Source organism: Prionailurus bengalensis, chromosome B3, assembly GCF_016509475.1.
Source record: "Prionailurus bengalensis isolate Pbe53 chromosome B3, Fcat_Pben_1.1_paternal_pri, whole genome shotgun sequence".
NCBI classification, from domain to species: Eukaryota; Metazoa; Chordata; class Mammalia; order Carnivora; family Felidae; genus Prionailurus; species Prionailurus bengalensis.
This window is the reverse complement of record NC_057355.1, coordinates 37,246,094-37,258,932: the sequence shown is the minus strand read 5'-3', so window position 1 is coordinate 37,258,932 and position 12,839 is coordinate 37,246,094. Positions and strand designations below refer to the sequence as shown.

Here is a 12,839-nt window from a genome sequence, read left to right as displayed (position 1 = left end):
GGTAAGACCTAGGTGATTTCATCAGTATTTTAATTGCCTCTCAGAACAAAATATATAGTTCTTTATTTTATTTTATCCTATTTTATTTTATTTTACAATGCTTATTTATTTATTTTGAGAGAGAGAGAGAGAAAGAAAGAGAGAGAGAGAGAGCAAGCATGGAAGGGGCAGAGAGAGACAGAGAGAGAATCCCAAGCAGGCTCCATGCTGCCAATGCAGAGCCCGATACAGAGCTTGAACCCATGAACTGTGAGATCATGACCTGAGCCAAAACCAAGAGTTGGATGCTTAACAAACTGAGCCACCTAGGTGCTCTGAAAATGTATAATTCTTTTAAAGAAGGTAACATAATCTATAGCCTCTACTGTGTAACATTCACAATGTCCAGCATAGACTAAAATAAAAAATTACTAAACAGGCAAAGAATCAGGATAATCAACTGATAATCATAAGATAAATAGTCATTAGAAGCAGACCCAGAGATGATCCAGATATTGGAGTTAGCCAAGGACTTCAAAATAACTATGATTAGTATGTAAAAAAAAAAAAAAAAAAGACTAAAAAATAAACAAATGGGAGAAAGATTATTTTAATAGAATTAGGATCTATAAAAAAGAATCAAATTGAAATTCAGGAGCTGCAAAATAAAATATCTGTAATTAAGAATATATCAGATGCATTTAGCTACACAGTATACCTCATGTACATAGAAACAGAATTCCTGAGAATATATCAATGGAAAAATTTTTTTAGAAAAATCAATGAGTATAGTTAACCATATTAACAAAATAAAGGAGAAGAACCATATAACACTGCAGTCTTTGCAGAAAAAGCACCTGATAAAATTCAACAGTTACTCACACACACACAACCTCAGAAAAGTAGGAATAGGAAAAAAAACTTCCTTAATCTGAAGGTATCTATAACAAATGAATAAGCTATAGTCAAAATCTTATTTAATTGTGAAATACTGTTAAGTTTTCCCTCTTATAAAGGAAATAAGAAAAGTGTGTTCAATGTCACAATTTCTATTCAACTTTGTACTGAAGGTCCGGACCATTGCAATTAGGCAATTTAAATAAATAAAAGCTACAAAGACTGGAAAACAAGAAATAAAACTGTAATTATTTCAAATGATCTGATTGTATACCCAGGAAATTCAGAAGAATAGTATCAAACTATTAGAAATAATAAGTTAATTTCATAATATTGCTGGATATAATGTAAGGATACAAAACCAACCATATTTTTATTTTTTTACATTTTGTTTTAGAGAGAGAGTGTGTGCGAGCTGGGGAAAAGGGGCAGAGGAAGAGAGAGAGAGAGAGAGAGAGAGAGAGAGAGAGAGAGAATATCCCAAGCAGGCTCCACACTCAATGCAGAGGCTGATGTGGGGCTCAATCCCACAATCCCAGGACCACAACCTGAGCCAAAATCAAGAGTCAGACACCCAACGAACTGAGCCATCCAGGCACCCTGACTGTCTTTTCCTATACTACCAAAAAAAAAAAAAAAGATTAGAAAATGAAATAACATTCCACTTTAATTAGCATAAAGTAGCAAATACCTAGGAGTTAATGTCATAAAAGACACAAGAATTTTACACTGAAAACTTGAAAGCACTATTGAGAGAAGCTCTGTTAGTTTTCTTAAACAGGATGTACAAGAAACACTAACCATAAGACAGTTTTACAAGTTAAACTTTATTAAAGTTAAGAACTTCTGTTCCTTGAAAGATACCATTAAGAGAATGAAAAAGCATATCACAGACTAGGACTTCTTTGCAATGCTTTTCTCTGACAAAGGATTTGTACGCGGAATATGTTTTTTAAAATTCTATAAGACGATAAGGAAAAGAAACACAACACAATTTTTCAAATGGGCAAAAGTGCCCATCAGACACTTCATAAAACAGGATACCAAAAGGCCAGTACATTTACACAAAATTACTCAACAGCATTAGTCGCTATAGTAACCCAAGTTTAACTCACAAGGAGATACCACCAGAATAGCTAAAATCAAAAAGACTGATAATACCAAGTGTTAGTGAAAATATGGAGCGATGGAAACTCCATTACATCACTACAGAAAAGTTGAAATTGGCAAATCATTTTGGAGAAAAGTGCTTGGCAGATCATACTAAAGCTACATTACCTACCCTTTAACTCAGCGATTCTCCTCCTGAGTATACACCCAATAAAAATGAGAGCAGACATCCACCAAAAGACATATATGAGAATGTTAATAGCATCTCCACTCAAATTAGCCAAAAAATGGAAACAACCCAAATATCCATCAATAATTAAGTGAATAAATACACTGCTGCAGTGGAATATTACACCAGTGAAGGAGCATGAAGTATAATACATTCCGCGATATATTAAACCCCAAAGACATAATGTTGAGTAAAACAGGTCAGGTATAAATGAGTACTTAAAGAATGATACCATCTATATGAAGTGCAAAACCAGGCAAAACAAATCTGGTGACAGTGGTCAAAATAGGGATTACTTGGAGGGGCACTGACTGCCCCTCCCGTGTGACCCTTGTCACACAAGGGTCACACGGGAGCTTTCTGAGGGGCTGGAAATGTTCTGGATCATGTTCTGGAAGGTGATGACATGGGCCTATACATAGGTAAAATTTCACTGAGCTGTACAGTGGAGATGTCTACATTGTATTGTGTCTAGTTACACCTCAAAAGAAAGACAATAAAATACTCCTTTAAAAAAAGATGAGCGGATTAGCCAGATCAGCACGGTGGGGTAAGGTGAGGGGGGAAGGTAGGAGACGACATCACTGAGGGAGGGAATAGCATGTGCAAAGAAGGTCTAGAGGGAGAACTGGAAAAACAGAAAAAATTCAGTTTGGCTAGAGTGTTGACTACAAGAAAGGAGTGGAGAAAGTGGAAGGAGAGGAGGTTGGGGAGGGTAGGCAGAGGCAACACTGGGAAGAGAGCAGGGTAGAACGTTTATCGCCACTGTTTGTGTGGTCCCTTGACTCGTCAAGGGTATCTAAGAGGGCCAAGAGAGGCCCAGCCTCTTCCATTTCGGGAAGGAGGGCCTTGCCTTCTGGCAGCTAAAACCCAAGCAGAGGGAGAAGAATGGCGATTAATAGTACATGTGTGGGGCAGATCTTACTGGGGTGCTGAAAACGTTCCAAGACTGATTTATAGCAATGGCTGCATAACTTAGTAAATTTGTTTAAAAAAAAAAATCATTGACTTGGGGGAAAAAAAAAACACATTGACCTGTACACTTGAAAAGAGTGCTTTATGATACGTAAAATATAAGCCAATAAAGTTATTTTTAAAAGTCAGAGGCAGACCTTCCCCCCTCTTGATTGTCCCTGCCCCCAGAGGCATTCCTGGCCCTCTCCCCCCACCCTGTCTCACTCTCGCTTTCCTCTGCCCCACCTTCGCCTGTGGTTTAGCTTGTGAGCACACACACTCATCCTCAGAGACACCCCCCAACACCTCTCCAAGCAGCCAGGATCAGAGGCACTACCCCACTGATGAGACACTGAGGCCCTGAGAGCAGACGGGAAGGGGTAACTATCGGTTCTGGATGCCTGCTACCTATGCTGTCACATAACATGCCACCTGTGCTATTTTCATTCCCATTTCTCAGATGAGAAGATGGAGGGCCTGACGTGGAATGCTCGAGGTTTCATAGTCAAGGGCAGATGATATGAAGCCAGGACAAGAAGCCAAGTCACTGGACATGAAGGTGTCTACACATGAGGGCCACTGTGGGCAGCCAATGGAGGGGCTGGCTGTGGGGGGGTCCAGGGCTGGGTGGGGTGACAGCTCTCACTCACCACTTCTTTTCTTTTCTTTTCTTTTTGACAGAAAGAAAGAGAGAGCATGCACAAATGGAGGAGGGGCAGAGACAGAGGGAAGGAGAGAATCTCCGCTGAGTGCAAAGCCTGATGCGGGGCTCAGTCTCACCAAGTGTGAGATCATGACCTGAGCAAAAATCAAGAGTTGGACGCTTAACAACTGAGCCACCCAGGCGCCCCTCACTCACCACTTATTGCCACTGATGTCATGCTGCTGCACTGTGTAACCGAAGAAGGCGGCCCTGGAGCCAGCGATGATTCGAGGCTTCCTGGTGTCCATGTTGAAGGTGTCCGTGAACCCTGGGGTGGGGAGAAGAGGATAGTCAGGCAGGAAGAGGTCTGGGCCCCAGTTGGTTGATGGTCCCCACTGGCAGGTGTTGGGTGTGGGAGGAGTACGGTCCCCTGTCCTTGGGGAGCCGCCATATGAGGTGGTTAATGTAGTCCCTGCTTTGGGGAGCCCACAGTCTGATAGGAGAGGTAGGAGAGGCGCACCCCCTGCCCTGCAAGAGCCATAATCTGATAGGGGAGGCATAAAACCTACTCTCAAGTACACCAGGTCTGACTGGGAAGACCTGGTCCCTCCTTCTGAGAATGCCAGTCTCATGGTAGGGGTGGGGAGAAGATAGCTCCTTTCCTCCTCCACTATCCCTACCTCCAACTCCACTCCTTCTAGCTTCTGCTGGTTTCCTCTTCCATTTCGTTCTCTCTTTTCTCTCCTTTCTCCTCCTCCTGTCCCTCCTGCTCCTCCCTCTCTTCCTCCCTCTCATCTCTGCCTGCTAAAGAGTCAAGGAACTGCCTTCCCACCTGTCCCCCGCCAAGCCTTGGTTCCTAGTGGCCATGACTCCAGCTCTACTGGCTCACCACCACCTTCTGAACTGATTTGCAAAGCTCTGCCTGACTTCGGTTGGGGGGTCACTGCTCGGCTGGGGCAGTTGACGCAAAGCAGAGAAACAGTCTCTTAACGCTTTCACCCTGGCCTCTAAGGTTTTCCTTGTTTCGTTAGGTCACGTGTCAATGAACCGATTCCACCTGCCAGACAGCCTTGGTGTTGAGCCTTTGGCATTCTTGTGCCAAATCACAAGAAACAACAACTCACATCTGCATGGCAGCTTGGTTCCTGAGTCTCTTCACATCTGCCACCATTTTCCCTCACAGGACGTTGGGAGAATGAACAAGCATCATCCACATTTGGCAAAGGGGGATCCAGTGCCAAAGTGGTTACGAGGCTTGTCCAAGGGTGCACAGGGGGTCAGTGGTAGCAGCAAGAACGAGGACCTGAGATGCCTGCTCTTTGACTCCTTCCCTCCACGAGGCATTTTCAGGGCATGTCTGGCCTCCTTACCCATCATTAGTAGTAGGAACACCAAACTTGGGACCCATGGGACCTGAGGGGTGGGATCCTACCATCAGCCCAAATTTTCAGATTAGTGAAATACAATCAGTAGAATAGAATAGAATAGAATAGAATAGAATAGAATAGACAGAATATCACTGTCCCCCCCCCTTTCACGTATGTGTAGGGCGTGAAATACACGTTTATGTATTTCAAAGAACTTTTACATATATGTTACCCATTTGACCTCTATGACAGCCCTGTGACGTGGGTAGCAAAGGGTAGCCTGTGGGACAGGGCCTCTGAATGTGAGGCTGGTACCTTGAGTGTCCCACTGTCCTCCCCATGGACACTGAATCCCCGGGCTGAGTATTTGAGGGGGACGCCCAGGGGCACCTACTTGAACAAGACCTCTTGTAAAAGAACAGGTGGTTTCTTCCACACTTTCTTTTTTGCTCTGTGAATGGATGCAGTGGCCAAAAGTTTCATCATTAGAGTCACTGAATTAGAGTCCCGGAGGGAAAACTGGAACTCCTTGGAGTCGGGATATTAGATATATGTTATCTCCCTTGTCTATGTCAATTGGTTATTAGTGCTGCGTGGAGCACTGTGTTAAGAGAGATTCTGAGGTCAAGTCTGTGCTCGGTGGGCGAGACTAGTGTGATCAATGAGCGGGATGGATCCTGCCATGGAAACAGGAGAGGACAGTGGCAGCAAGCTGCTATGTAGCTGCCCTCATATTCCTAATCTGCCACAGGAATTTAGTGTCATGGCCCAGAGCGGGGCTGGGAGACGTACTTAACTCATTAGCGCCTTATTTACCAGGCCCAGACTCTGAACAGACTTATCAGCCTGGTTAGCAGCAGGCAGCCTCAGGAAAGGGGACCCTGGTCAGGTGAGCCCAGGGGGAGGAACCAAGGACCCTGGTTCTTGGCCAGTAAGGGCATGTCCTGGAAGAGAAAGGGACGATAGTGTCACCTATGCAGGGCTGGGAGGTGGGCAGCGAGGGGTCGAAGAAGCGGGGTTTGCAGACAAGGAACTCGCTCTCTCTGCAAATCCGTTCCAGGAGTGAACACACATACACACACGCACACACACATGCACACACATATACATGTGCACACGCAATACACGCGCGCACACATGCTTGTGTGCACACACACAGGCCTGTGTGCACACACGCACATTTACAGGCACAGGCCACATCTCTGATGGTGTGCAACACTTTGTCTGGCTCCCTGGCGCCCCCTGGAGACACCCCATGGTGTCCCTGGTCCTCTTGCTGTATCTGACCTCAGCAGGAGGAGGTGACCCTGAAGAAGGGGAAGGCACATTCTGGCCGTCAGGACCCTCCCACCATTTCCAGGCCTACAGGAGGGTGAGGGCCAGGGAAGGTGAGGCCATAAATTGTGTCTTTGAGGTCCTCCCACTGCCAGTGCTTCTTGTGTGAACATGGCCAGGGGGTCCCTCCAAGATCTGTCAGATCCTGTTACTCCTCAGCCCCATACCCTCCACTGGGTTCCCACCCCACTCAGTCACAGCCAGACTCCTTACCTGCAAGGCCCTGTGTGACCATGCCCTCCCCACCCCTGTGCTGTTCTTTCTTTTTATAAATTTTTTTTTAATGTTTACTTATTTTTGAGACAGAGACAGAGCATGAACAGGGGAGGGGCAGAGAGAGAGGGAGACACAGAATCTGAAGCAGCTCCAGGCTCCGAGCTGTCAGCACAGAGCCTGATTGGGGGCTTGAACTCACGAATGGCGAGAACATGACCTGAGCGGAAGTCAGATGCCCAACCGACTGAACCACCCAGCCGCCCCTCATGCTGTTCTTTCTGCTCATTTCCTGTCCTCCCTCCTCCATCCATCTGCTCCAGCCACGCTTTCCCCACTGGTCGGTCCTAATGATGCCTCAGACCGCCCTCTGCTCAGCGCCTTTGCCCTGGCTGTTCCCTCTGCCTGGAACACTCCTCCCCGGTCAGCTGCACAGCTCACCCCTCAAGTCATCCAGGTGTCTGTCTCAGTGCCATCTTACCCACCCCCGGGCCATCCCGTCACTTTCTGTCCCCCTTCTCCTCCATTCTTCCTGACAGCACTTATCACAAACATATTACATATTTATCTGTTTCTCATCATGCGGCTGATAGACCATAACATTCCTATGTTCTCTAAGTGGCACGAAACACTGCTGTACCCTCAGCTTCTCCTTAGCCCTTGGTGCCTGGTCATAGGTATCGACTGACTGGATGGCTGGGAACCAGGCGCCACGTTGGGCTGGGATGCCCTCTCCCCTCCATGAGGAAAAGGGGAAAGAAAAGGATATTTCCTGAGCACTGAGATGTTCCGGGCATGATTCTAGGCATCTAACCATCGATTTTACATTAATTAGTTAGATCTTACACCAGCCCTGTGAGATAGGTATTATCCTACCTCTAGGAGGTTAAATAATTTGCCCTAAATCACTCGGCTGGGAGGAGATCAGAGCAAGTCCATGATCAAATAGCTCAGGGCACTGGGGTGATGTGTTACCCCTGGGAGACCAGCCTTTTATAACAAGGACCCAATAGGGAGGAGGGAATATTTTTTTCAGAGAAGGGGGTCTTCCCTGCCCTCTGCCCTCAGGGGCCACCTCCTCTGCTTTGGAATTCTGCTGGGAGAAGGAAATGGAGAGAAGGTGGATCCCTGTTCTCCTTCCCTCACCTGGGGGTCTGTCTAGGACCAGTCTAGTCTCCCCTGCACCCCCACCCCCAACCTCCTGGGGATAGGATTAGTGAAGCCGGCCACAGGCTAGAGGACAAAAGCCCTCAGGGCCAGGGTATTAAGTTACAAAGTGGTGGTGTCCTCGCTGGCGTGGGCATTTGCTTCTGATCAAACCAAGCCAGAGAATGGGTTTCCTAAAAGTGATGTCAAGTCGGATGCTCTGACCTCAGCTCCCAACGAGATCTCTGGCCCGCTCCTCTGATGGCAGATGGCTTTCACGCGTGGGGAATGTACTCTTCTCAGAGATTTACGATCTCCAAATACCAATAAAACAAAACAAAGTTGTTTTTGACGGGAATCGACAGGCCAGTTGCAGAGACGCTGGGAGACTGGCTGCTTTTCTGCCCTTGCTATTGATGACAGAGGGTGGAAACCCACAATTCTTGGGCTGCTCTCCTGTGGACTGTGGCCAAAGTTACATCAGCTTTTTCAGAAGCTTATCTGTATTTTTAAAAAGCACCAGTCGGTCCCAAGAAGGGATGGAAATCACAGCCCTGAGCTCGAGTACCACTGCAGGCTAAGGTGAACACCATGGCCCCGTTACCAGGTGGGGCAGTCCCAGTCCCAAATGCTGAGGCACGCTGGCCAGCACACATCCAGAGCTCCTGTCGGCCAACAGCTCCACCAGGAGCCCTCACTCTAGCTCAAGGTCGGCCGCTGGGCTTCCATGCTGCACTGGTCCATTTTCATGGCTCACCCCCCACTGCCCAGCCCGGTCCCAAATCCTCCACACGTCTGCAGACTCACTTGTGCTAGTTTTCCTCTGGCTTCCTGCGTGCAGTTACCAAGGGCCCCTTTCTGCTCCCTAAGATGCCCCTTCCTCCCGCCCTGGGGCCTTTGCACTTGCTGCCTTTCTGATGAACTTCTCATCCTCATCAAATCTCAGCACAAATGTCACATCCCCTCACATCCCCAGAAGCCTCCCTGACCCCCGATTATACCAGGTCTCGCCTGATGATCTCATCACCTCTTGTACTCACCAGTACAAGTGACGTCTTTATTATCACAGTTAGTAGTTGGAACTGGTGTGATCATTTGGTGGATGGCTGCTCCACGAACGCCAGATAGGGTCTGTTTACTCACTGCTGGTTTCAGCACCCAGCCTGGGGCTAGCCCCGAACAGCACTGAGGGGTGAGCAAGACAGGAAGAGAGTGGGGAGCCTGCCAGATAGGGAGAGCTGCGTGGAGAGTAAGTGCAAGGCTGTGACCAGTCTGCCATGATGCTTAGAGAAGGCAGGGACCATGGTGGGCTAGGGCAGCCAGGAAGCTTCTGGGGCTGTGATCTCAGCCTGGAAGGTTGATGCATACAAATTGGTGAGGTGGCCCAAAGGCGGTAGGCAGGAATTTCTGGTGTGAAGGGAAGGAGAAGAGAAGAGCCTGCCTGGCACAGGTGTCAGAACTGTCTAGCTCCTCCTGCCCTCCTGCCAGACTCCTTGAGGGTGAGTCCAGGCAAGGAGACAGCATGGCTTTTGAGATGAGGGAGGGCTGGTTAGAAGCCTGGCTCCAGCATTCATTCACTAATGGGCGACCCGGGGTCAGTTCCTTCTTCTTTCTGGCTGTTAGTTTACTCATCTATAAAATGGGACTAATAATGCCCACCTCGAAGGGTGGGTGACGAGACTGAATGCAGTACCCCAACTGTGGCAGTGCCTGGTAGGTGGAAAGCACTCAATACATCTTGGTTGAATTAAATTGAGTCAAGATTCCCTGTTGTCTGGGCTGCCTCGGTGCCTCTGCCCACGCTGTTCATCTGCCCTAGGAGGCCTTTCCTTCTTCCTTCTTCCTTCCTCTCTTCCTTCCTTCCTCTCTTCCTTTATTCCTTTCTTTCTTTATTCCTTTCTTTCTTTCTTTCTTTCTTTCTTTCTTTCTTTCTTCTCTTTCTCTCTTTCTTCCTTCCTTCCTTTCTCTCTCTCTCCTTTTCTTTTCTTCCTTCCTTCCCTCCCTCCTTTCTTTCTTTCTTTCTTTCTTTCTTTCTTTCTTTCTTTCTTTCTTTCATTCTTTCATTCTTTCTTTTCTTTCTTTCTCAAACATCAAGGCCCAGCTCTGATGACTCCTCTGCTACATTGTGGCCCTTCCTCTTGGATTATAGTAGTTTCCACATCTACCTTGCCCTCTTCCCCGTGTATACACTATTCAGGGCAATGTCCAGGAGCGGCTTTTTATCTTTACCCTGTGCCCGGAGGAGGCAGGGAGACTTGCCTGCTGGATTTCTCACCTTCTGAGAATCTGCTCTCAGAACCTGTATCTGTGGGCTTCTTCCTGCCTTAGTTTACCTCCTAGCTTTCTGACTTAGGTACTAATGGTCCCCTGCCACTTAGATTATAATAATAACAAGCATAGCATTCACTACGTACCAAACACTGTTCCAGATTTATTTAATCATCACAATAACCCTTTTTTTAATTTTTAATTTTTCTAAGTTTATTTATTTTGAGAGAGACAGACAGCATAAGCAGGGGAGAGGCATAAAGAGAGGGAGACACAGAATCTGAAGCAGGCTCCAGGCTCTGAGTTGTCAGCACAGAGCCCAATGCAGGGCTTGAACTCATGAACCGCGAGATTGTGACCTCAGCCAATGTCCAATGCTTAACCAACTGAGCCACCCAGGCACCCCACACAATAACCTTTTGAAGTGAGCATATTATCATTCTCATTTTACAGGTGAAGAAACGGAGACACAGCCAGGAACAGCAGGGATGCACCCCAAGGCCTCATCAGTCCTGCCCCATGCCTCCTGCCTCCATCCAGCCTTCTCTCTCTGTCAGCCCCACCCCCTTCCATCACCTGAATTCCTCACCCAGGTTTGACCTCCTCCCACTCCCTGCTTCTTAAAAACTCACGAGTCCCGGGTCCCACACCCTTAGATCCTGCTCGCTAGAGAACCGACTGGTGAATCCCTGACCACAGGGACCAGGTGGGCCAGAAGGAAGCAGCCAGAGTCCTTGAAGGTCTGCACATAACTCTGCTCAGCAGCCCTCTGTCTGCAGGGACCCAGGCCTCAGGTCACTCCCTGGGCCCCACGCTGCGTTACAGATGCACTTGTGTAAGCAAACGCCTTCATTTTCCTTGGACGATGTACGCTGGGATGGGGGCGAGGGAGGCAGAAATGCTACCCAGACTCTCTCCTATCATCTCCCTCTTCCCAGTTCTCCTTGGGCCCCAAGAATCTTCCCATCTAAAAGCAAATCGCAGATAGAGAGGGTGGGAGGGAAAGACCCTGAAACTAGCTTAAGCAAAAAGAAATGGTAAAGTAGACCTCTTGCCACTGTGGAGGACGGAATGACACATTCCAAAGTGAGACAGAAATGAAATGTCAGTGCCTGGCTGTTTTGCACCATCTGCGTTGCTGTCCCTTTGGCACACAGTAGGTGCTCAGTAAAATATGCTGAACTACAGCAGAAAATTTAGCTCTGAGACAAACCACAGGGGACTCTTAAATGCAGGGAACAAACTGAGGGTTGCTGGAGGGGAGGTGGGGGGGGATGGGCTAAATGGGTGACGGGCATTGAGGAGGGTCCTTGTTGGGATGAGCACTGGGTGTCGTATGTAAGCGATGAATCATGGGAACCTGTCCCTGAAACCAAGAGCACACTGTATACACGGTGTGTTAGCCAGCTTGACAATAAATTATATTAAAAAAATAATAATAATAAAAAAAGCAGGGGACTTGCTGGGATGAGTGTTATATGTAAGTGTCACGTGTAAGTGGGGAATCATTGGGTTCTGTTCCTGAAACCAATATGACACTGTATGTTAACTTGGATATAAATAAATCAATCAATAAATAAATAAATATCAAAGAAAGAAAGAAAGAAAGCTTAGCTCTGCCTAACAACAACAAATAACAAACACTGTCAAGCATTCCCACTTGACTTTGGGCTGGGCCATGGGAGGCAGAAATTAAAGTGAGTCAGTTCCCAGCCAAGGTCTTAGGCTACTCGGTTCATTCCTGCTTGTTCATTTGCACCTCTGCCATCCCTGTGAGAAGTATCTCACTCAGGCTAGCCCAGTGATTCCAGGAAAAGGGTGCAGGGCATTTGGTGCGAAGCTGGCCTAGCCAAACCCAGCTGAGATCAGCGATCCCCAGGATGCAGGAGCAAGCCCCCGGAGACCAGCAGAGCCACTCGGTCGGGCTTAGTTTAGGTCAGCTGATGCCAGACACAGGAGCTACATAATTATTGGGTGTCACTCAGATTTGGGGAGGGGCTATTTGTTACACGGCATTATTATAGCAATTGATCACCGACTTGGTCTAGCTCTTAAAGGATGGACAGTCAGGGAGGATTAGGAACAGTTTCACAGGGTGATTAGACAAAGACACAAGGAGAGGGAGGCTGGGGATCAGTGGGGACTCGTGGTTTCTGGGGTAGGAACCTGATCGCTGCCTTCTCAAGGGCTCATGAGGAAGCCCCAGGGTGACGCAGGGCGAGACCTGTGCCTCGCCTGTCAGGGAACAGGGTGGCCCAGCCAGCAGGTCATGACGTGAGCCACGCATCAAGCCTTAGAGCTGTGCTGTCGTGCCTCGTCAGGACACAGAATGGCAGACATGGGCAACAGACCTACAGACAGACCCTGAGCATCAATTCTGGGTTCCACATAGGATCTGTGCAGCCACAAAGCCTCCACAGCACAAGGGCCCTCCTGTACCTCATTTTCTACTGCATTTCCTAATTGCCCGGGCTTATAACTACTACCCTCTCCCTCCCAGACAATTGAACACTTGGGTCAAAGGAGTAGCAACTTTGTTATCGGGGAAAGGTAACTTCTTTGGGTTTTATTTTTATGAAGGACCTTAGAGATCAAGTAGTCTATCAGTCTCCAAACTTTATTTTTCTGGAGTGAATCCCAACTTTTTTTTTTTTAACACAATCTACACAGGAAATGCAGACACAAGACGTTGAGGTTA

General features: G+C 47.6%; 1 protein-coding gene across 1 annotated transcript in view; it reads right to left on the bottom strand.

Moving 5' to 3' along the window:
* Positions 1–12,839, bottom strand: part of ITGA11 (integrin subunit alpha 11) — a 126,549-nt gene that overhangs the window by 88,593 nt on the left and 25,117 nt on the right. Inside the window, exon 2 of the mRNA XM_043554058.1 lies at positions 4,029–4,140. Coding sequence (XP_043409993.1) covers positions 4,029–4,140 — 112 coding nt within the window. The remainder of the gene's footprint in view (positions 1–4,028; positions 4,141–12,839) is intronic.